The sequence below is a fragment of the Pelophylax lessonae genome (assembly GCF_965119305.1).
Source record: "Pelophylax lessonae genome assembly, chromosome: 9".
NCBI classification, from domain to species: domain Eukaryota; kingdom Metazoa; phylum Chordata; class Amphibia; order Anura; family Ranidae; genus Pelophylax; species Pelophylax lessonae.
Window position 1 is genome coordinate 138,964,573 of NC_138776.1, and position 25,391 is coordinate 138,989,963.

At 45.3% G+C, this 25,391-nt stretch overlaps 1 protein-coding gene across 1 annotated transcript in view; it reads left to right on the plus strand.

Moving 5' to 3' along the window:
• The window catches only part of TLL2 (tolloid like 2), a 305,471-nt gene that overhangs the window by 272,684 nt on the left and 7,396 nt on the right, over nt 1–25,391 (plus strand). Inside the window, exons 17-20 of the mRNA XM_082268493.1 lie at nt 3,529–3,654; nt 8,380–8,507; nt 22,246–22,459; nt 23,356–23,606. Coding sequence (XP_082124619.1) covers nt 3,529–3,654; nt 8,380–8,507; nt 22,246–22,459; nt 23,356–23,606 — 719 coding nt within the window. The remainder of the gene's footprint in view (nt 1–3,528; nt 3,655–8,379; nt 8,508–22,245; nt 22,460–23,355; nt 23,607–25,391) is intronic.

The following is a 25,391-nucleotide window of genomic DNA, read 5'->3' on the forward strand; positions in this document are numbered from 1 at the left end:
CTGATAGGGTCAGCATTTAGACCAGTAATCGTTATTGGTCTAGTTTCCCAGACACTTACGGAATGGGCGAAAATGGTACGCCAAGATCTTAGGGGAAAAGATATTCCCCAGGAGACTTCTGATTTGATGGAACAGATCATACAAGGGCTACGGTTTATCTGTGACGCAGCCTTGGACACTACTCCCCTATTAGGGCATGCATCTAAGTTAGCAGTGATCCTCAGACGTGTGCTGTGGTTAAAATGCTGGTCAGCTGACCTAGGTTCCAAAAAGACCTTGACCAATCTCCCCTTTCAGGGGAATCGTCTATTTGGAGCCAACCTAGATGAAATCATTAAGGATGCCACTGGGGGCAAGAGCACTTTTTTGCCACAGGCTGCAAAAGCTAAGGGACCTCGCAACAAGCGAGGACCTTTCTTTACCGCCCATAAAGGGCGCCCGGCTGGTACTAGCGGGAAAGGCAAGACTCCTCCAGGAGGGTTCAAGAAGGGGACCAACCCAGCCAAACCCGAAGCAAAGGAGTACACAGCCTGAAGGTGCGCCCCCACCCGGTTTCAGGGTGGGGGGACGTTTTCACCGGTATTCAGGACATTAGATCGAGCATCAACCACTACTACCGGTGCGATTCTTCCCTTCCAACATTTAAGTACCACAGGAAGCGGTAGTTACCGTTCCCTGAAAAGATCTTTTCCTTTACCTTTTCCTAAGATTAGTCCCGATACCTCACAGGAATCGGATCTGGTTGACCAGATAGGCCAAGTAGCCTCTAGTCGGGTGACTTCGGTCCCTGAGGTTCAACCAGAAAAGATCACCTTTCCTGATAACTATCAGGTATCTGATAAATGTGTGGGAACAGAAAACGACCAGACTTTCTCGGATGGTCGGGGCCAGATAGCTCTAGGGACGCCTGGTTCAGATCCAATCAGCGCCAGTGGTCCTAGAAATTCTAGGCTGGCCTCCTCAAGCCGGCCTGGCCGACTTGGACATGTTAGTCGCAGACGTTCCGTGGGAACTTCGTCTCAGGGAGTGTCTGTGGTCTCAAGGACCAATTTACCTTCGTGCTTTACAGTCGCTGGTTTTAATGGCCTGGCCATTGAGACCCAAGTACTGAAGGACAGAGGTTTGTCTACTTCAGTCATTCCTACCCTTATTAAAGCAAGGAAAGCGACTTCCAGCAAAGTCTATTATCACACATGGAAGACTTATATTGCGTGGTGCGAATCTTTAGGATTTCCTCCACGTACCTATTCGGTAACTCGAATATTGGCCTTTTTGCAACAAGGGGTTGAGCAGAAGCTAGCCTTGAGCACCATCAAGGGTCAAGTTTCAGCATTAGCAATCTTCTTTCAGAAGCCTTTAGCTACCAAATCCTTGGTGCGGAATTTCATCCAGGGGGTGCGGCACCTGGCTCCTCCAGTCCGTGCGCCCTTACCGCCCTGGGATCTTAATTTGGTTTTGTCGGTTCTACAGAAACCTCCCTTTGAAAACATCAGGGAGATTCCCTTGCTTACTTTATCCCAGAAGGTGGCCTTCTTGGTGGCTATTACTTCTGCTCGCAGGGTGTCAGAACTGGCTGCATTATCATGCCAGTCACCATACCTAGTGATTCATAGGGATAAGGTAGTACTTCATCCTAAACCATCTTTTCTTCCCAAGGTGGTTTCAGATTTTCATCTGAATGAAGATATTGTACTACCTTCCTTGTGTCCTCAGCCCAAGCATCATCGGGAACATGCGTTGCATTCCTTAGATGTGGTTCGGGCAATCAGGGTATACCTGAAAGCTACGGAATCATTCCGTAAGACGGATTCACTTTTTGTGATCACGGATGGCCCCAGAAAGGGTTTGCCTGCATCTGCCGCGACCATTGCCAAATGGATTAGACAAACGGTGGTACAGGCTTATTCTATTAAGGGTCAGAGTCCTCCGTTCCCTGTTAGGGCGCACTCCACTCGAGCGCTCAGTACTTCCTGGGCCTTTCGCCATCAGGCGTCAGTGGTCCAGGTATGTAAGGCGGACACCTGGTCGTCGGTACATACCTTTACAAAATTCTATAAAATTGATGTGACGGCATCGGCGGATGCCTCATTTGGCCGCAAGGTTTTGCAGGCCGCAATTTGAGGAGACCGGTGGTCTACCTCGAGGGTTTTTTTCTGTTTGAAAATTTTTTTGTTGAGTCTCATCATTAAGGATGAGCATTGTAAACTTCTAGTTGGCACCGGTTGGGCCTTCTAGATTGGGATTTGATTTCCATTTTCCCACCCCTCAGTTGTGATACTGCTCTGGGACGTCCCGAAGGTGGTGTATCACCGAGGACTACGTCTGTCGATGAGCGCTAGAGAAAAATGGATTTTTGTAAAATCTTACCGTAAAATCCTTTTCTCTTAGCTCATCGACAGACGTAGTCCCCGCCCCTCTGTTTTGGAGTTGGGTTGGGTTAAATTCTCTAAGCACTGCTTTTTCACATAACTGATTTGCTGAGGCAGAGAGAGAGAGGATATACCCTCTGGGACTGCCCCTAGGGTGTGGCCAGAGCTTTTTAATTTCCTGTCTAGTCCTGCTCCTGCGGAGGTAACATAACCCGAAGGTGGTGTATCACCGAGGACTACGTCTGTCGATGAGCTAAGAGAAAAGTATTTTACGGTAAGATTTTACAAAAATCCATTTTTTTGTACTTACCGTAAAATCCATTTCTCTGAGTTTGACAGACACAACACTGACCCCTCTATGGAGTTCTGATACTTCTAATACTGCTTGCTACTAAACTGATTGCCTAGAGCAGAGGGGGGGGGGGGGGGTTGTAAACCAGCGGAGATTGGCCATGGGCGTAGCCAGGTGTTTTTTGTTCTGCGTAGTACTGGAGGAGGCAATATGACCCACTAGTTATGATTTATGGAGCGCTGTTTCCTTTGAAAAACTTACAGTATGTTCAAAAATCCCATATTCATATAATTATTATATAATTTTTTTTTTTTTTTTTTTAGGTGGGCTCCTGTTTTGGTTGAACTCCTGTTGCCTGGTTAGCTACTTTTTAGCCTTAGGATTTTATTTTTTTATTTTTTTTTTTTTTTTGCGGTTCCCAACCCTCATGTTTAACACTGCTTTGGGACGTCTCAATGGTTATGAAGATCAGGACCTGTCAGTCAATGAACAAAAGAAAATGGGATTTTTGACTTACCGTAAAATCCTCTAGAATGAATTTTCTCGGATATTCATTGACTGACACAGCACCCACCCCTCTGTGGAGTTGTAATTCTTCGGATACTGCTTGTAACAAAACTGTACCTATAGCAAAGAGGGGGAGTATACCCCCTGGGACTGCCCATAGGCGTAGCCAGCTTCGTTTTCACCTAGTGTCCTACTCCTGTAGTGGGCAGTATAATCCAATGATTATGAAAATCAGGAGCTGTGTCCGTCAGTGATTACCAGAGAAATTGATTTTACGGTAAGTCAAAAATCCCATTTTTAAGTCTGTGTATGCCACCATTGCATGGCGACTTATCAAAGCTACATCTGCTTTCTTTACAGATAAGGATGAGTGTTCCAAAGAAAATGGAGGCTGCCAGCATGAGTGTATCAACACATTTGGCAGCTATATGTGCCAGTGCAAAAATGGCTACACGCTTCATGACAATGGACATGACTGTAAAGAAGGTATGGTCACTAAAAGACACTCTCATAACAGAAATGAGGGCTACTATAGCACAACTCTCTTCTGAAAATGGCCATCTACTTTACCGTTCTGCTGTTCAATAACTTTAGTAAGTTTGAGTCACTGACCGAGAAAACGTATATAAATCAGTAGTTCTGATGTCACTTACTGCATGCTTATTTTGGGTGAGTAACCCACAAAGTATTTAAGAAAGGCAGTCAGGCAACTGGTGTGTTCTAAAGTTGGCTAGGATTGGCAAACCATACATTTTTTTTTTTTTTTTCTTTTATGACCGGTTTCTTTTGAATTGTTAATCCACTTTGACATTCTCCTTGCAAAATTAGGCATCCAATTTACCTAAAATTTACTGCGTCTAGGCAAAACTTTTAAATATATGCGGCACATTTTCTGCAATAAAATGCACATTCTCACAAGGTTTATCCCTTAAAGCCCTGCAAATACATACAAATACCTGTTCTGTCAAAAATCCAGTGAGATGACAAAGCTGCCTCTGCTGTACTGAAATGCCAAGCATTGTTCTCAGTACTGCTTAATTCTCCCCCTGCTCTACTTTGGATTGCCCCCCTTACATTAGAAGATAAGCATGGGAGGTGTTCTGTAATCCAGCAAAGGGAATTTGGAGCTGGCGACGTTGGTTGGTATTTCAATGTAGTGCACACATCCGCATCTTGCAGGAAGTTAGGAGCTTAATTTTTTTTTTTTTTTTTGCAAGCTCAAGTGCTTTTCAGTCCATGCTCCTGCCTACAGCACTGTGGCCCCTCCATAATCCCAAACAATCCCACTCTATAAAAAAATTTTGGATTGCTGGAGAAACCCAGAAACAGAGGGCAAATATACATACAAGCAAGCACCCAGATAAAAAATTATCATAAGCAATACACTATGGCAGGGATATGCAAATTGTGGCCCTCCAGCTGTTGCAGAACTAAAAGTCCCATGAGGCATAGCAAGACTCTGACAGCCACAAGCATGACACCCAGAGGCAGAGGTGTGATGGAACTTGTAGTTTTGCAACAGCTGGAGGGCCACAGTTTGCATAGGTCTGCACTATGGAGTGGATTTAATTAAAAGCAAAAAGGCTGTAGTGCAGTTTCTCCAGAGCTTACTAAATGAGGTAATGCCTCACTTTGCAAATACCCAATCACATGCAAGGAAAATAAAAATGCATTTTTGCTTGCACATGATTGGATGATAGTCAACAGCGCTTCCGCTCATTTACGAAGCCCTGGAGCAACTGCACTTGCAGTGTGCAACTGACTTTTGCAACTGCACAGTCTACTTGCCTTTAGTAAGTAAATCCCTTTTGAGTACTGGGATAATAAACTTTGTGGCACAAGGTACATGTAACAAATCACCAATAAATGGACACCTTCATTCATTTTTAATTGAATAATATAATGATTAATATATTGATATAAGGTATCTGGAAAATATTTCAATGTTTGATATTGTAGGGCTAGAGAAAACCAGGATAGAAATCAGAAAATGAACCATGGAAATGAGTAGAATCCAAAAATACGCTTCTATCTAAGCTCAATGAAATGCTCATATAACAATATTATTGTGCTTTTCATCTGACATGTTATGGATGTAAATACCATGCAGACTGGGATGTGTAAAAGTTTACTAGTGTTCATGGGCCATTATGTTTACATTTATCAGGAATAGGAGATGTTGGATTTATATATTCTTTGTGCCTGCTGTACCATGTACTTGTATGAAAAAGTCTGCTGTTCTTTTTATTGCTTCCTTAGTGTGAAATCCCTGGTGTTCCTGCCAGTCCCTCTGATTTTCTATAAAAAACTGACCCTGCTAGACAGGAAAACACAGTGGGGTCAGTTCTCTAGCTGTGCTGAGAACTCAGCCTACTCTCCTACAATGATTAGACTTGTCCTGACACTCCCCTCTCACCTCCCCCTGCATAGCCAGAACAAAACCAGTGTGCTGCAGTTTCTTCCCCTTCTTAGCCGCCTAGAGCGCTGAACAGAGAATGTGATCACTTCTAAAAAGGGGGGGAAAAGGTAACACACACACTGCCTTTTAATTCTATTTTAAACTGCATGGGTTGTTATACAAGGTGAAGGTTTACATTTTCTTTAAGTTTCTTAATAGGCAAGCCAATAGAAAAAACACTTTTGCACCTCCTTTTGTCAAAAAAAAGTCTGGCACTAAACGGGCTAAAACTTAGCCTAGGTCTCTGTTATACTAGTTTATTTTAAAGTGAATGTAAACCCTTATACATTTTTTAATTACAAACATGTTATACTTGGCTGCTCTGTGCAGTGGGTTTGTACCGAGCAGCCCTGATCCTCTTCTTGGGTCCCCACAGGTGCTCCTGGCATACCACCCCTCCTTCCCCAAAGTTTTCTATGGAGGCAATCGTGTGGGCTCGCCCCCGAACCAGCTCTGTTGACAGAGTGAGGCTCAGTCCCGACTCCACTGTCTCCTCATGGGCCAATTTTTCCACTGCTGTCTCTGAGCCTATGAGGAAGGAGAGAGCTGCTGCTTTCTATAAATCACTGGATCGAGTTTGGGTTTAGGTAACTATACATTGGCTGATGAGTGGGAGCTGCACTTAAAAGGTTTTGCACTTTAAAAAACCCTTGCACTTTACAGGTTTAAAATTGGGCCAAGCTAAAATGAATCTAATACAGGGTAGTCAGAGAACATTTTCTTGTCAACCGGTTCGGTTGGATTTATTTTTTTTCTGTTCAATAACACTAATGGAATTGGCAGCACTTTAGTCCTCTCCCATGAAGAACTTATGTAATGGTCAAAAAAAAAACGCAAGTCTATGTGCACACTAACCATGAACTTTTCCGATTTGCTTCCTTTCAGTTTAAGTTTACCGACAGTGTTATTGGTTCTCTGTGGACTACAGAACACCTCCCCTATGTTATGAGAAGCAGAGGTGTTCTGTAGGCATAACAGGTCCTTTTCCTGGGTGACGCTGCTCCACCATATAGTACAGTAATGTGATAAAAACGAATTTATGCAGCGCTAGCTTCAATAAAGTGATAAGTGCTGTGATATATAAACAATATCCAATAATTTATAAAGTGCATAAAAGGATCATATACACAAAGTGCTAAGTGCTAAAAAATATGCAATATCCAATAAATTATAAAGTGTATGTATACACATAAGTGGTTAGATATACTCCAAAAGAATGTTCAATGCTTGAAACAAAAAGTCCTTAAAGTGATCCAATTAAGGTGCCAAGGTGCCAAAAAATATTCAAGTGCTTGCAAAGTGACAAGGTGCCCCTCAAGGTTCCCCACTCACCAGATTGCAGATAAATTAAGACCTTCAAGATTATTGCACATTGCCCAGGATCTTTAAGGACCAGAACTTCTCCTATGTAGCCTTCACACTTGTTGGGTCAGCTTCCGCCTCCACTGTGCGGGTGGGAGCGGCAGGGTTGTCCGATGTGGGCATCCAACAGCCAAATGTCTCTTCCCTATTCCTCCTCCAATCGCGCAGGCAAAGGACAGCGCAATGGTTGGACCATGAGGATGTCAGATAAGGTGACTGCGATCTGTCTCCGGTCCCCAATCCCGCACAGCGGTCCTCCTTGCACTGCCTGCAGCACACACACTCCCCGATTATCCTCTGGAAGGAGAGATCGGGGAGTGTGTGTGCTGCAGGCAGTGCAAGGAGGACCGCTGTGCGGGATTGGGGACCGGAGACAGATCGCAGTCACCTTATCTGACATCCTCATGGTCCAACCATTGCGCTGTCCTTTGCGCGATTGGAGGAGGAATAGGGAAGAGACATTTGGCTGTTGGATGCCCACATCGGACAACCCTGCCGCTCCCACCCGCACAGTGGAGGCGGAAGCTGACCCAACAAGTGTGAAGGCTACATAGGAGAAGTTCTGGTCCTTAAAGATCCTGGGCAATGTGCAATAATCTTGAAGGTCTTAATTTATCTGCAATCTGGTGAGTGGGGAACCTTGAGGGGCACCTTGTCACTTTGCAAGCACTTGAATATTTTTTGGCACCTTAATTGGATCACTTTAAGGACTTTTTGTTTCAAGCATTGAACATGCTTTTGGAGTATATCTAACCACTTATGTGTATACATACACTTTATAATTTATTGGATATTGCATATTTTTTTAGCACTTAGCACTTTGTGTATATGATCCTTTTATGCACTTTATAAATTATTGGATATTGTTTATATATCACAGCACTTATCACTTTATTGAAGCTAGCGCTGCATAAATTCGTTTTTATCACATTTTCCTAAGAATTTTCTTAGAGTCTGCAGCAGCTGCTCATTACCTCACTTATATTAATAATTTTCACGTTGTGTAGCGCGGGTTTAATTTTGTTTTTTCATTCATATAGTACAGTAAGCTTTGTCACCCTAGGGCAAGAAGTGTTACTGGCAGGATCACCAAGCAAAAGTGAAGTACAAACCCTGAAAATTAACCAATGTAGCCACCACATCGAAGGACTTAAATAGAGTAACAAATATGTAATATATTGCAGCTTTTAAGGTCTAATGTTCTTTATGCAGGGGCTAATGTGGGTAGACTCTTATTAACTTGCCAACATTTTTTACGATTAGGGCATGTCTTGCATTGCTAAGGAATATTTTACATATTTTACATAACTTTAATTTCCAAGTATATGAATGCAAAAAGCCAGTGCATTGTTTAAATCATTGCATGTTGCTAACACAGTGCTTATCTCTAGCTGGCTGTGAACACAGACTTGTGAATGCTGAGGGAACCATTTCAAGCCCAAGTTATCCTGAGAAGTATCCAAGCCGCAAGGAATGCACATGGGGCATATCCACTACTGCTGGTCATAGAGTCAAACTTGTAAGTGTACTTCCATGAATTTGAGAGATAGGAATGCTAAATTAAAGGTAAATTACATTTCTCTTTCGTTAATCGACGAAACTACTGGGTTATATTGCCTCCTCCAGGAGTAGGACTAGGCAGAACAAAAAAACCTGGCTACGCCCATGGGCCTTCCTCAGTTTGGTATATAACCGCTCTCTCTGCTCTAGGTATTATTATTATTCAGGATTTCTATAGCGCCAGCAGTTTACGCATCGCTTTACAATGTTAGAGGGAGACAATACAGTTACAATAAAATACAAGAGGATTAAGAGGGCCCTGCTCAGAAGAGCTTTCAATCTAATGGGGTGGGGCAGGTGGTACAAGAGGTTGTAACCGTAGGGAATGAGCTGATGGCAGATTAGTTGGCGGTGTGATAGGCTTTCCTGAAGAGATGCGTTTTCAAGGATCGCCTGAAAGCTAGAGTAGGAGATAGCCATACAGGTTGAGGTAGAGCATTCCAGAGGATGGGAGAGGCCCTGGAGAAATCCTGGAGACTAGCATGGGAGGAGGAGACAAGGGAGCTTGAGAGTAGGAGGTCTTGAGAGGAGCGGAGAGGACGGTTTGGTAGATATTTGGAGACAAGATTGGTGATGTAGATCGGGGCAGAGTTGTGAATGGCTTTGTATGTTATGGTTAGTATTTTGAATTTAATTCGCTGGTCAATCGGGAGCCATTGTAGGGATTGGCAGAGAGGGGAGGCAGACACTGAGCGGTTGGTAAGGTGGATAAGCCTGGCAGCAGCATTCATGATGGACTGAAGGGGGGATAGCCTATGATGTGGTAGGCTTATGAGAAGGGGGAGTTACAGTAGTCGAGGCGAGAAATAACAAGGGAGTGAATGAGTAGCTTGGTGGTTTCAGTTGTTAAAAAGGGGTGAATTTTTGAGATTTTGCAGAGGTAAAGTCTACAAGTTTTTTACAATGATTGGATTTGGGGCTGAAAGGACAGGTCAGAGTCTAGGATTACACCTAGTACCCTGGCATGAGGGGAGGGATTGATGGTTGCATAACTAGTTTTGATGGAAAAGTAATGGAGGGGGGGGGGGGGGTGGGAATTACCAGCTCAGTTTTAGAGAGATTTAGTTTGAGGAAGTGGTTCGACATCCATGTTGATATGTCAGTAAGTAAGTTAGCAATGTGAGAGGAGACTGAAGGAGTGAGGTGAGGAGTAGACAGATTTGAGTGTCATCGGCGTAGAGATGGTATTGGAAACCGTGCGCGGTTATCAAGTGACCGAGGGAGGCGGTGTAGATGGAGGAGGGGTCCAAGAACAGAGCCTTGGGGAACCCCCACGGAAAGGGGCAATGGGGAGGAGGAGGTAGAGTTGTGGGTAACACTGAAGGAGCGCTGCGATAGGTAGGAGGAGAACAAAGAGCAGAATCTTGGAGGCCAAGGGAACAGTTTATTAAGAAGGAGCGGGTGGTCAGCAGTGTCAAAGGCCGCAGAGAGGTAAAGTAGTAAGAGTATGGAGTAGTGGCCATTGGTTTTGGCAGTTAGTAGATCATTGGTGAGTTTTAGTAAGGCAGTTTCTGTGGAGTGCTGTGAGCGAAAGCCAGACTGTTAAGGGATCAAGAAGGTTATTTTCTCTGAGGTAGGAGCTTAGACGGTTGTAGACAAGCGTTCTAGAAGTTTTGATATGAATGGGAGCAGTGAGATGGGTCTTAAGTTGTTCAGGTTGGTGGGGTCCAGTGAGGGCTTTTTAAGTATGGGAGTGATTTGCGCATCTTTTAGAGGGGAAGGTGCCACTAGAGAGGGAGAGATTAAAGATGTGAGTAAGGGAGCATAGGATAGAATAAGAGGGTGTCTGTAGTAGTTGTGAGGGAACAGGATCCAGGGAACAGGTGGTTAGGCGGGCATCTGAGAAAATGTTTTTAACCTCTTCAGTAGTAGCCAGTTCAAAGGAGGAGTGTGTTGACTGTACTGTTAGGCAAGGTATGTTGAGTGGGGGAGATGTGCGCACAGTCTCGCGTATTGCATCAACCTTGTCTTTGAAGTGATTTCCAATCTCTTGGGCAGTGATTGAATTAGTGAGAAGAGGGGGTGGGGGACGAAGCAGAGGGTTAAAAGTTGAAGAGCCTACGGGGAGTGGATGACAGGGTAGTAATAAGAGAGACAAAGTAGGCTTGTTTGGCAGCATGGAGGCATGAATTGTATGTTTGGAGGGAAGATTTATATAGGGCGAAGTCCTGCAGGCATTTGGTTTTGCGCCACCGTCCAAGAGCACGGCAGTGTCTCTTGAGATTTCTACTCTTGTCAGTTTGCCAGGGTTGAAATGGTCGGGGCTTGATTCTGCGTGCAGTTAGAGGAGCAAGTGCATCAAGTGATGAGTGAGCTGTTGTAAACAGAGGTGGCCAGGTCAGGACAGGACAGGGGAGAGATTATGTCATGTAGGTGGTCAGTAGCAGAATAGAGAGAAGGGTTAAAGTGACGAAGGTTCCTACAAGTAATTGTTTGCTGCTTTGGGGGATGGGTGATTTGAGGCAAGGATACAGTGAAACTGATGAGGTTGTGATCAGAGAGGAAAGGGGGTGTTGGTGAGGTTGTCGGCAGAGCAGAGATGGGAGAATATAAGGTCAAGGATATTACCATTGGAGTGAGTGGAAGTGTGTGTCCATTGGGTTAGGTCAAAAGAGGTTAAGTTGAGAAGTGGAGTTGTAGCTGGGCTGTTAACATTGACAGGGATGTTGAAGTCACCAAGATTGATAGTGGGTATTTCAGAGGAGAGAAAGTAGGGTAGCCAGGCAGCAAAGTCATCAAAAAAGTGTGATGCTGGTCCAGGGGGCCGATAAATTCCTGCAATCCTTAGAGAAATAGGAGAAAACAGACGAATACAGTGCATCTCAAAGAGTGACGGAGAGGGAGGGTTTGGAAGGAATTTGTAGGTGCTTTGCGGGGATAAAAGGAATCCAACTCCACCTCCTTTCTGTACGTTGGGTCTGGGGGAGTGAGTCCAGTGGAGGCTACCATAGGAGAGGGCAGCAGGAGAAGCAGAGTCAAAATTTTTAAGCCAGGTTTCAATTATGGCGAGGATGTTAAAGCTATGAGAGATAAAAAGGTCATGCACAGATGTGAGCTTGTTACAGATGGAGGGAGCATTCCAAAGGGCGCATGAGATTGAGTAGCTGTTTTTAGGAAGCAGGGGGACAGAAATTAAACTGAGTAGATTGCGGCTGTTGTCAGAGGAGGAGGGGTGTCGGATATGTGGTTTGCAGTAAGAAAATGGAAAATGGCCAGGATTTGGGGGAATGTCCCCTGAGGCTAGGAGGCGGGTAAGAAAGGCAAGATGGGAGTGGGATGTGTATGAGCGCACATGTCTAATTGTCCTGGTGTTTAGGTTAGCATGTGGGCTCAGCAACTGAAGGAGGTGATAGGTACAGTGGTAGGGAGAGGGCAGGAGTGAGGGTGCTATGTGTATGCTGTGGGGTGGAGAAGAGGGGTAGTGTAAGGATATTTTGAAGATAGAAGACACCGATGTGAGAAAGAAGAGTAGAAGGAGCAATCGGTTTTAATCTGTCTAATCAGTAAGGACCTAGGCTCCTGGCTGGGATCTCTGGTCCAATTTTTTTTCTCAACATCTTTTCTCCTCTTAGCTTCCAGGAGGGCAAACGTATGAGAGAGGAGAGGCTCCTCCCTACAGGAAACACAATCAGTTCAAAGCTTGTTCAAAGGCCCCACCCTTCCCCTTGTCCCTCAGTTTGATTGTGTTTCTCCCACAGCGAAACATTTATTTTTTTTTTATCTCTGACCTTAACCTCCCTGGCGGTATTCCCAAGTGTGGCTCGGGGTTAACTTTCAGTACCAAAAGCGGTAACTCCGAGCCACACTTGGGATTACCCCAGAATGTTACTCGCCTTCCCTGCGTTCCCCCGCCGTCCTCCCCGTCGTCCTCACACTCTCTCCCCGCTCTGTGCACGGCCAATGCCGGCACTTGCCTTCCGGTTCCCTCCCTGTGAGCGTTGCGACGCAGGGGGATGGAACCGGCGGCAAATTCAAAAGTGTAAATACACAAAATAACATGATATAAAGCTGTGATCCTAACGGATTACACTGTATCATGCCATTTCACCACAGGATTGCACCTGGTGACTTTTCCGGTGCCCTGCCTGTGCTTTTCCAGTGCTTTGTCCCTGGAAAATGTTGAACGACCATGGCATCCAAAAAGCTTTTTTTTTTTTTTTGCGCAAAAGCGCTTTTAGATGAACTGGAAGACAGCGAAATGGAGTTACTTGAAGAACTGAGCGATAGCGCTTCGTGGGAAAATTCGTCATCGGTTATGGAAAGTGACGACAGCGACGATTCTGATGTCTTTCTGGCACATAGCTTGTGGAATTTGGGAAGTATACTAAATGATTCTTCAGAATTTACAACAGCTATGTGCCAGAAAGACATCAGAATCGTCGCTGTCGTTACTTTCCGTACCTGATGACGAATTTTCCCACGAATCGATATCGCTCAGTTCAAGTAACTCAGTTTCGCTGGCGGGGGATCGCAGGGGAAGGTGAGTTTTAAAATGTAAAATGTATTTCTATGCAAAACAATGTACAGAAATCTGGACATAAATCAGACTGCCAGGGAGGTTAAGAGTTGGATGGTCCCCCTGTGAGCCAGGTACAGGAACGCCGGTGAAGGCCGCACTCTACCTGCCACCTCCTAGGCTTCTCACAGGTCGCCCCAAAGCACAGGCCGTCGGTCAATATGGTGGTCCCTCCAGGCCAGTAACCTGCTGTTCAGCAGGGGTCTCCTCCCGGCCAGTGTACTGTTTTTTTGGCATCGGAAATTCAAAAACGCCAGCGCGCTCCAAGCCTCGTTTTGGAAACCAGAACTTCCGGTTTGTGTTGGAAGGCGGAGCATGCGCAACGCTACCTGGAAGAGGGGAGCAAAGACGGAGGAGACGAGACGCCTGACTCACATGGCGGTGGGAAAGCCATGGGTCTCATCGCCTGTTTCGGGCTACCCTGAATGACATCTTTCAGGGTAGAACTGAGGGGGGAAAGAGTACCTTCCTGCCACAGTCAAGGAAAGGATCCTCGTCGCAGACGATGGCCCTCCTTCTCAGCCCATAGAAAATGATTTCATGCTGCTGGGACAGAGAATAAGGGAAATGGATATTTTAAATCTCTTCCCGGGAGGTTCCAAGCAACCATGGGCTGGTAAACCTAGAGCTAGCTTTTCCGGGCCAACAGACATCATCCCTTCAACATGAAGGTCTGCCCTCACCCATTATTGGGGTGGGGGGACATCTTCGCTGGTTTCCTGCCCCAGGGAATTCTTTGAGAGTCAAGGAGATCCACAAAATGTTCATTTTCAGGATATATATTTCTGCAAAGGTTCAGGTAATGTCCGAACTACCTAAGGTCCCTGTCCAGACCTAGGTAATTCAATTCCCTGATTTTAATTATGACCGGGGTGGTCCTTCCTCTGGACATATTTCAGGAACCACAGGCTGCTGTCGCACAGTTCTCTCTCCTGATTTGCATACAGGCTCTGAGTCTGGTGGTATCCCCCTTCAAGGCAGTTCAGTCCTACATGCAGCTCTTTTAGCAGGTTCTGCTCCACAGTAGGATACCGAGGTTCGTGGCAAGATCAGGGGTTCCTCTGGCAAGCGCCCCAAGGGCCACAGCAAGGCCAGAATCATCCTCGGCTTAGGGCTTCTTCTGCAGTTCCTGCGAGGAATCAAGAGCGAGGATCTTCCAATCATCCTGGTGGCCGTAAATGTCCCCTATTGAAAGTCAGGTACTGAGGGATAGAGGTTTGTCTAGATCAGTGATCCCTGCTATGGTGAAGGTGAGGAAGTAGTCTTCCAGCAAGAAATACCATCATACGTGGAAAGCATACATTTCTTGGTGTGGGTAGATTGGTGCTCATCCTCGATCCTTTTCTGTGGCTCAGATCTTAACCTTTATTCAACAGGGCGTTTATCAGAAGTTAACCTTGAGTACCATCTAGGGTCAGGTGTCTGCCTTGGCAGGCTTCTTTCAGTGACCCCTAGCATGGCACTCCTTAGTTCGTACCTTCTTTCAGGGGGTTCGACATGTTGCTCCACCTGTACGGACTTTTACTGCCATGGGATTTAAATTTAGTGCTTTCGGTTCTCCAGAAACCTCCATTTGAGAATATTCGGGAGATTCCCTTGTCTTAAGTTATCCCAGAAGGTGACATACTTGGTGACTATTACCTCGGCCCGCAGGGTATCGGAATTGGTGGCATTCTACTGTTGCGGTCCCTATTTGGTGGTCCATAGGGATGAAGTGGTTCTTTGTCCCTCACCATCATTCCTGCCCAAAGTTGTCTGACTTCCATTTGAATGAGGACATTGTGTTGCCTTCCTTGTGTCCCAAGCCCACTCATCGCATGGAATTTGCTTTGCATACCTTGGATGTGGGTCGTGCGGTTCGGGTGTATCTGGCAGAGTCCTTTTTGGAGGGCAGACTTTTTGTGGTTATGGACAGACTAAGAAAAGGGCTGGCCCCTTCGGCTACCATCTCCAGATGTATCAGACAGATGATGACTCAGGCCTTTTCCATTAAAGGTCAGGTTCCACCTTAACCTGTCACAGCGCATTCTACTTGGGCCTTCCATCATCAGGCACCAATATCACAAGTTTGCAAGGCGGCCACTTGATTTTCGATTTTTTTATTTTTTTTTGCTAGTTATGTTTTTTAGCTAGTTATGTTTCTTAGAGAACTACAATTAACAGCCGGACTGGGTGTCGGACTGGATATGCTAGATCCTTATGGTCTCCCAGTCTGGCCAGCAAGAGTGTGCAACTCCACACTAGGCCTCCCCACGACATAGCCCCACTGGACGGGAGCTGGCCCGCGAGTGAAACGCCTCGCTGGGACCCACACAACCTGGTTTGGCTTGAGTCACAGCGTATCCCTTGGCCGTCAGCACCCCCACCCTGGGTGGAGAAGTGGTCTGTCCTGGGTGGTGCCTACCCGAATATCGTTGGTATAGTAGTGTCCCCTCATATCTCTTGCGGTCTATGGGTTGAAGTGGGCCCCTCCCTGGGATGGTAGGAACATCAGGCTACCCCTCTTCCCCCATGTCCCCCCCCCCCCGGTATGTGGGGTCCCTAAGGACCATCCCCAATCGACCATCCAAGGCTCCCCCCGCAGACAATCCTCCCCACTATTTCATAGGGGGTCCTTACCTTAGTCAGGCTTGGTGCAGGGGCTGTAGCAGGCGATAGGGGCCCTCAGGGGGGGTGCAGATCATGCAATCCGCTTGGGGGGGGGGGGAGTTAATCCTGGTTGGGGGTCCCTGCCAGGGGCCCCCTATGCCTGATTGATTGCTGGCGTCCTGTAGACCGCATGGCGTGCTGTGGACGCCAGCATTTTTTTTAGATCAGCTGTATTAAACTCGGCAGCCATTTTTTAGTAGTTTCCCATTGAAACGCATTGGGCGGCCATTTTCTCAGAGTCCGAGAATGCTGTACAGCAGTGAGTGGCAAGGCTTTACCTCTAGTGCTTACCCAGGTACTTCCTCTTCCTGTGAGGATCGTTTTTCTGTACATTTCAGGCCGGCTCTGCTCTCCCTAATATCTGGCAGTAGTGAGTCTATTTGGGTCCCTGTAGGTCGTTCCCTCACTCTGCTATATTGCAGACGAGTGTGCCGGAAATTGTAGTACCGCTGGTGCAGCAGTGTGGGGCCGTTTTTTTTGCAGTTATCTTTAAAGTGACACTGCACTGTCCCCCCGTTAACATGGAGTTCCAGGAGCAAGTATCACCTACTGATCCCCTCTTTGGTGTTGCAGGGACCTCCGGGTCACAACTCTTGTCTGCCTTAATGGCTTTTTTTTTTTTTTTTAAACCCTGGTGTCAAAAGTTATGGTCCTAAAAAAAAAAAGACTAGTAAAAAGCGCCCACTGCCCTCACTTGCCTCATCTGTATCCTCGAATTCTGAGGTTGGTATGGCCGCCACAAATGCGAGTTACCCTGAGGGGTCTGCATCATTCAGATGGCGAGGATGATATATCCTCATCTGCAGCCGCGTGGGAAAAGCGCTGGTGGAGGCACTTAGTGTCAGTATTGGAAACTCTAAAAATGGCAGATGATTCTACAGCGTCAGGGACGCAGGTGTCTTAGCACCTGCAAAACCCTGAGTAGTCAAGGTTTTCCCTTGTCTGGAACTTTTTTGAGCAAATTGTCGCTGAACAGTGGAGGGCGCCTTAAACACGTTAGTGGTGCCGAAACATTTCACAAGACGCTATCCCTTTGCGGACACTTTGATAAGAAAATGGACCGTTCCACCGAAGGTGAACCACCCAGTCTCCAGACTGAATGAATCCACTGCGTTTCCGGTTGAGGAGCCTCCGGTCTTTAAAGACCCTGTTGATAAAAGGGTGAGGCTCTGTCCCGCCACTTGTGATAGTGGGCTCAATACTTGGACCGGTATTTGCGATCGCTCTGGTGTCCCAGACCATTACGAAATGGGAAAAGCTCTTGAGTGATTTGGAACCGAGACGGCTTCCCCCTGACTTTGCCAAACTGGCGGACGAAATGGTCTTGGGTATAACATTTTATATGTGATGCGTCTGTAGATGTTGGCCCCCCTTGCGACTAGAGTATCTGCAGTAGGTTACTATGAGACGCATGGTGTGGCTAAAACGCTGGTCTGTGGACCAGGCTTACAAAAAAAGGCTGTCAGACCTGCCGTTTTACAGAGGATTGCTTACATGGTTCTTCTTTGGATGAACTTATCAAGGGTCTTGGCAGATTGCCCACAACTTAGCTTCTTCTGGCACCTGGCACCTTCTCCTTTATTGAACAGTCGCACAGTTTATATTCAACATGGACATTCCCCCCCCCCCCCCCCCCCCGATCAGATTACCCCATCAGGTCAGGAGTTGCCTGATTACATTATAATATGCAGTTGAAATTGTATACAGAAATAGGATTAACATGAACTAATTATCTAGCAATCTGGACAGAAACAATATGAGAGTTCATGAACAATGGGACAGACAGGCTTAACAGAATACTCATCGCACCTCAATACACAGACAATAGGAAGGGACCGCCAGTGACACTCTGACGCTGAAGAACCTCAACAGAGACCAATGTGATTAGCTCTTTCAATGAAAATGTTCAGCATCAAACAGGCCAGGAATAGTCTTCACACACCTCCTGAGATATATTGCCTAATATCACTGTCCCATTTGAAGTAATAAAGACCATATTCTCAGTGTCCATTAAGTAGCTGTCTATCATTTCTTTTGTCACCCTGTGTTCCTAATAGACACAGGGTGACTTACACATAAGAGGGGCCTAGGGGGCTGAGACAGGGATTTCCCAATTTCGCTAAGGTAAGCTGTGTTCCACAGGCCCCCCAACCATAGTGACTCCCGTCAAATGCTTTCAAGGGTTTTACTCAAACCTGTTAACTGTGCCCAGGAAAGAAGGCAAGTAAATCCATCTTGGACCTCAAGGCTCTGAACCGCTTTGGGCAGGTACAGAAGTTTGAATGGAGTCCAGTCGCACGGTAGTGGCGTCCCTACACGAAGGAGACCTTTTGGCCTCTATTGATATCAAGGACGCCGACCTTCACATCCCTATTCATGCTGGACACCAGAGTTTCCTTCGCTTCGCTGTGGGGGAGGAGCATTATCAGTTTGTGGCGTTACCCTTTGGTCTCGCCTCCGCTCCCAGTGTCTTCACTCCGCTCCCAGGGTCTTAACCAAAGTGTTGGCTCTGGTATTGACATTACTGCAACAGCGGGGGATTGAGATACTTGGTTTCCTGGACAATCTCTTCTTAGGAGCAGACTCCCATTCATCCTAGCTGGCCGACTTAAACCATCATTGTACGGACTCTGCAAGAGTTTGGTTGGAACATCAATTTCCAGAAATCTGCTCTAGTCCCATCCTCCAAACTGGATTATCTGGAACTGACTCTGAACTCCGCTTCAGCAAGGGTGTTTCTTCCTCTGGACAAACTGCATAAATTGCAGAGGGCAATTCGCTTGCTGTTATCCAGCAAACTGTCCTTTCTTCAGACTTGCATGCGAGGGCTGGGCCTGATAGTGTCTACCTTCATGGCGGTTCTGTTCGCACAGTTCCACACAAGACCTCTGCAAAGAGCATTTCTTTTCAAGTGTAACAAGGATCAAAAATCTTTTGGACTATCTAATCCTGCTAATCCAAAAACATGAACAGTTCTGCTGTAGTGTCTCTGCTCCCTGACTCTACGTCAGGGCAAATCATTTCTTCCCCTGTATTGGACTGTGGTTTCCACGGATGCCAACCTGTCTGGTTGGGGGGGGGAGTACTTAGAAAGATGTGTGTCCAGACTACCGATCAATATTATAGAACTCTGAGCAATAAAGCTTTGTTTGATTCGCTGGACAAATCACCTTCAATGGTGTCTGGTTTGGATTCAATCAGACAATGCCACTGCCATGACTTGCGTCAATCAAGGGGGCACCAAGAGTGTCCTGGCGGCTTGAGAGGTGGCCGAGATCCTTATATGGGCAGAAAACTTTGTTCCAGCCCTATCCACCGTGCATATCCCTGGAGTGGACAATTGGAAGGCGGATTACTGGAGTCATCAGGTGTTTGGATCAGGGAGAATTGTCCCTTCGCCCGGAGGTGTTCACCTGCTGTGTCTGGTGGGGGACTCACAATGTGGATTTTCAGGAAGCTTAACAGGAAGGTAAAGAGGTTTGTAGCCCATTCTCAGGATCCTCTGGCAGATGCCACAGATGCACTAGTGGCTCCTTGAGGACAGTATTGGCTGATCTATGCGTTTCCCCCACTAAAACTTCTGCTGAGACTTCTGTGCAGATTGGAGGTGGAAGGGACTCCAGTAATTCTGGTGGCTAGAATGGCCTCGCTGGTCTTGGTACGCCGATCTGGTGAGATTGGTCGCTGATGCTCCTTGGAGACTTCCCCTCAGGGAAGATCTGCTGTCTCCAGGGCCGATCTTCCATCCTGCTTTAGTCGCTGGTCTGATCAGCGTGGCTGTTATAAGCCAGGTATTGAAGGATAGGGGTCTTTCTGACTCTGATTCCCACACTTTTGAAGGCCAGAAAATCTGTCAGGAGATTTATCATACATGGAAATTGTACATTGCATGGTGTGAATCCATTTAAGGTGCATCCGCGCTTAATTTCAGTGGCTCGGATATTTGACTTTCCTCCAAAGAGGGGTTGAGCAGCGGTTGGCCTTGGGTACTATCAAAGGCCAGGTGTGGGCTCTAATGGTGTTTTTTTTTTTTTTTTTTTTTCCAACGCCCTTTAGCCACGTATTCTTTGATTCACACTTTTATTCAGGGTGTTCGCCACATGGCTCCCCCGATACGGTCCCCGTTACCTCTGTGGGATCTTAAACTAGTACTGTCAGTTCATCAGAAACCTTTTGAACAGGAGATTCCTCTGCCTACACTGTCACAGAAGGTAGCCTGTTTAGTGGCTTTTACCTCTGCGCGCAGAGTGTTGGAATTGGCGGCGCTATTCTGCCGTTCACCTTATCTGGTGGTCCACAGTGACAAGGTGGCACTTCGACGTAATCGGTCATTTCTTCCTAAGGTGGTCTCGGGTTTCCATTTTAAATGAAGACTTGCTGCCTTCATTATGTCCTAAGCCCAAGCATCCTAAAGAATTTTCCTTGCATTCCTCGGATGTGATTAGGGTAATCGGGGTTTACTTGGCAGCTGCTAAGTCCGTCGGAAAATCAGACTCGCTTTTGTCCTCATGGATGGACCTCGAACGGTTTGGCTGCGTCTGCTGTGACCATATCCAGATGGATCAGGCAGACAGTGGTACAGGCTTATTCAATTAAGGGTCAGGTTTCACCTTTCCTTGTGAAGGCGCATTCTACTAGGGCACTTAGTGCCTCCTGGGCTTTTTGCCATCAGGCGTCAGTGATACAAGTTTGCAAGGTGGCAACTTGGTTGTCTGTGCACACATTCACAAAATTCTACAAGGTAGATGTTTTGGCGTCTTTTGCATCCTGCTTTTAGCCGCAAGGTTTTTGCAGGTTGCTGTTAAACGAGAATTCTCTGAGGGTGTAGGTTTCTAGGTGAGCTCCAGTTGTTCCTGGTTGAGCTCCTTGTTACCTGGTTGGCTAAGTTTATCTTTTGGGAATTGCATTCTTTTCGGTGTAGTTTTTCCACCCCTCATCTTAATACTGCTTTGGAATGTCCAATGGTTAAGAATATGGAACAGCGTCTGTCAATGAACAATGAACTGGCTTTTTTAATTACCGTAAAATCCTTTTTCTCTGAAGTACATTGACAGGCGCAGCACCCGCCCCTCAGAGTTGGGTTTTTTTTTTTCTTCTGACACTGATGGCAACAAAACGGAACGCCTATAGCAGAGTGAGTGGGTGTATACCCCCAGGGACTACCCCATAGGTGTGGTAAAGATTTTTCCTGCCTAGTGTCCTACTCCTGTGGGGGCAGAATTACACAATGCTTAAGAATATGGAGCTGTGTCTATCAATGAACTTCAGAGAAAAGGATTTTACGGTAAGTCAAAAATCTTTTTTTCCAGACTGGGCTCCTGTGACCCGGTTAGGGCTCCTGTGTCATGGTTAAGGGCAGTTTTATGTTTAGCCTTGGATTTTTTCCCCCACCCCTCATTTTCCTTTTTGCCACTGCTTTTGGATGTCCCAGTAGTAATGACTTATGGAGCGCTGTGTCCGTCGAACGAAAGAAAATGATTATTTTTATTTTTTTTTACTTGTCATAAAATCCATTTCTGAGTTTGACCGACACAGCACCCACCCCTCTATAGAATTCGGATACTTCCAACACTGCTTGCTACTAAATTGATTACCTAGAGCAGAGAGGGGCTATATACCAAGCACATGGGCGTAGCCAGGTGTTCTTTGTTCTGCTTAGTTCTATTCCTGGAGGAGGCAATATAACCCAGTAGTTATGATTTTATGGAGCAAGGAGTCCTAACTCAGAAATGTTTTTTACTGGAAGTACAAAAATCCCATTATTTTCATCAAGACTCTTGTGGAGAAATAATTTACCAGTGTAGTAAGAGGTTTATCTGTGTCAATTATAACAAGGCACCCAACAGTTTGGTACGTATAGTGGGGAAAAAACCAATTGTGATCTCATAAATGGATTAACTTCTGAATCATTGGTATTTTGTTGTCCATTTTAGCCTCCAAAGTTAATGTAGTCTTTTGGGTTTTTGATAAACTGAACTTTGCACAATGAATCCAGTACTTTGCCAGATGAGGTCTCTAAGAAACTAGTACTAATGAAGATGATCTTGGTTCTGGAAAACTGCACATCATTCATTGTAAAGTAGATTTTATTAATATTTATTTTTTGGATAGGGAAGTTTAAAATCTGTTAGTTTATTTGTGCTATCTTTATGATTTTTCTGTCCCAGAGATGCATCAGAAAATGAAAGGAAATCTCGAATTGGCATTTTAGACCGTTTCCACTGGAACCGTGCTCCTCAATTTCTGTTTCTGCTTCAACTGTAAAGTGGTAGATTTTCCATCACTTTTCTTCTCGTTTACTTTGGTCAGACGGACAAATAGAGTGAATCGGCCTAGTATGGACATGTACAGCAATAGAACATTTGACTAGGGTTCTGTTAAATAAAAAAAATACCTGTGTGCCTATACAGTACATAGTTTACCATTCTGTAGGCTCTTAAAGCTTTTTATGGGAAACCATGATATTCCCAAGTAGTGTCTATGAGCTCACCTTATAAAAATGTGTATTCTTAAACTGTTGATTATACTCTAGGTTTTCAATGACTTTGAAATTGAGCTGCACCAGGAATGTGCCTATGATCACCTTGAACTATACGATGGACCAAACGGCAAATTCCCCATTCTTGGGCGGTTTTGCGGCAGCACGAAACCAGAGCCTGTAATTGCATCAACAAACAATATGTTTCTGCATTTTTATTCTGATGCTTCAGTGCAGAGAAAAGGATTTCAGGCCAAATATAGTACAGGTATATGAATATTTTGATTGGGTTCTTTTGACTACTAAAGATTTTTTTTTACATAAAGCTGACCTAAAAAAAATAAAAGGCTGTATATTTTAAGACCAGTGCATTTTTTCTTTTGTTTTTTTCCCCAAGGATTGTAATCCTAAAGTGGTGTTTTACCCTAAAAAGAAAGAGGTCCTGTTCTCTTATACCAGATTTACCAGCACAGTGCTTGTGTGGTCCAATCTGCCCCTCTAAGCTGTGGAAAAAAAAAAAACCTGGCTGATTCTGCCAGTTCCTATGTCCCCCTCTGTGTGCTGACCACGATAATCATAGCTGCTGAGCCTTGATTACGTGGTTAGCCTGCGTGCCTCCAGTCATCCGCAGCTGTCCTCTGTCCCCCTCATCCCCCTCCCTTCCTGTCGGTCGGCTCCGTGTCTGTCTCCAAAAGCCCCCACCCCCTCGCCACTATATTATAATAAAATAAAATATTATAAATTGTCACTGCCAGTCCCTCTATTTCTAGGCATACCCCTCTATAGAAGTGTTTTATTAAAATTAAGCTTGTAAATACCTTTTCACAGCTATCTTCACACCGGTTACGTGACTCCCGGCCGGTCTCCTACTACGGTCCCGAGCTACAGTGAGAGGGGCTGAGCGGCCCTGTGACCTCACCAACTGACGTCGGGGGGACATCTCGGCCCCTCTGGCTGTAGCTTGGGGATCTGAGTAGGAGACCGGATGGGAGTCACGTGACTGGCCTGAAGATAGCTGTACATAGGTACTTGCCAGCTTTGTTTTAATAAAACTATTATATCTAGGCATACCACACTGTATAAGTAAGGGGCTAGCTGTGAATTTCATTGTTGTGGTAACCACTTTAAGTGTTTTTTTTTTTTTTTTTTTTTGTTTTTTTTTAGAATGCGGAGGACGTTTAAAAGCTGAAATCCAGACCAAGGATCTATATTCGCATGCACAGTATGGCGATAACAATTATCCAGTACAGTTGAACTGTGAGTGGGTAATTGTAGCAGAAGATGGCTATGGTGTGGAATTAATCTTTGAAACATTTGAAATGGAGGAAGAATCAGATTGTGGTTATGACTACGTTGAAATCTATGATGGATATGACAGTACCGCTCCAAGGCTGGCAAGATATTGTGGATCAGGGGTACGTTTTTAAGGGGGCAATGCCAGTGCAGCCCAAAAGTCTAGTAAAAATGTATTTTTGTTTTGAATACATGACAAATGTTTAGACCCCCAGTAATCTTTCATTGCGGTGTTTCTATTGCGGTGATTTCACCTCCATTCCTCTCTGGACAAGAAGTGAAGTGGAATCGCCAATGGGGACACCAATGAAAGCTTACCGAGGGGCTAATACATTTGTGCTTTATCCAAAGCAAAATGGAAAAATCACTTTATAAAATGGGGAATTTCTTTTTCTTGCCCCGTTTATATAAATATTAACCCGTGCCATGGATATTCATATCAAACAAAATGGTGAAAAACCGTGCTAAAATAATAAAAAGATAAAAAGAACTCTCAGGTTGCTGCTGTTATGTTGTGTAAAAACCATCCCCAGGTTGCTGCTGTTATGCTGTGTAAAAGCCATCCCCATCTACCCTATGATATACACTAATCAAATCCACATACAAACCTAAATCTCATGTGAATCCATAAGTGATATTACAGCTATGATTCGCATGCAAATGTGATCTCAGTTGCTGTGAACTAATGCAATCAATGTTCTTCTGTTCATGTGACAGTCCCAATTTTCTTCAGTGCTACAAAGATTGAGACAGGGTGTGCTCACTCCAGAAGACCCAGTACACAGACTTGACACTACACTCACCAGAGGGTTTTAACTCCTTGCATCAACAAGAGATTCAAAACCAGCATGTGTAGTTATATCCAAGGTGTTATGGCTTCCATATACTCCAAGCTATTTTTTCTTCTGTTCCAGTATAAATGGTGGTTCCAGCTTATGTCAGGATGGGATTCTCCATATGAAAAGCACTACTATTGGAACAGAAGGAAAAAAATAGCTTTTTTGTATATGGAAGCAATAACACCTTGGCTAGAACTGCACATGCTGATTTTGACTTGTTATGGGAAGGAGTCAAAACAGAGTTGGTGTAAAGCCTGTGTATCCAGTGTTCTGGAGTGAGAACACAGTGAAGGAGTATGCCATGTCCCCGTCTTTGGGTTTGGAGCGCTGTAATGAAGGACTGTTACTATAGCTTATCGATTTGCTATTTGAATGTATTAGAGCAGTATTAGAACTCACTGAAGGCCCCCTCCTAATGGCTGGTGATAACTCCCTTGACAGATTTGGTGGCTCTACTTCACCCCCTACTCCTTTAGGCTCATACTTAAATTTCACCTCGTGGATGCCTGGAGATGGAAACCTGCTTCTGCACAAGAGTACTCATGTTCTGATACTTATGGTACACTGTCCCCCATTGACTGACTTGTTTGCTTTCTCAGGACATGCTTAGTATGGTGACTGCCATTAGATATCTCCCCAGAACGGTATCCGACCATTCTCCTTTGTTGATGGATCTTCTTCTTTGTACATCTAAATCATTCCTGATTTGAAGAAGAGTCCTCTATGGCTACCAGACTCAGGAGTTCATATCATGTCCGTGACCTGTGACAGCTATTAGGTCATTAACAGATATAGTTGCTTCCATTCCTGTGGTCTGGGACGCCTTTTAAGGCCACCATGCGCTGCACCTTTGCAGCGGCTACCGGGAAGGCCCATAAGGCTTCTCAGTAGATGCAGAACGAGAGCTTAATGATGCGGAGACTCGCTATTCTGTTTCTCCTGCTCCTGATACTTATGCTACCTGGCGACACAAATGTAGGGCATTGGACTTGGTGCTCCTAGAGCTTACACAGAAAAAGCTATATCAAAACCAGCTCTTTTTCAAATTCGGGGACAAAAATAAGACAA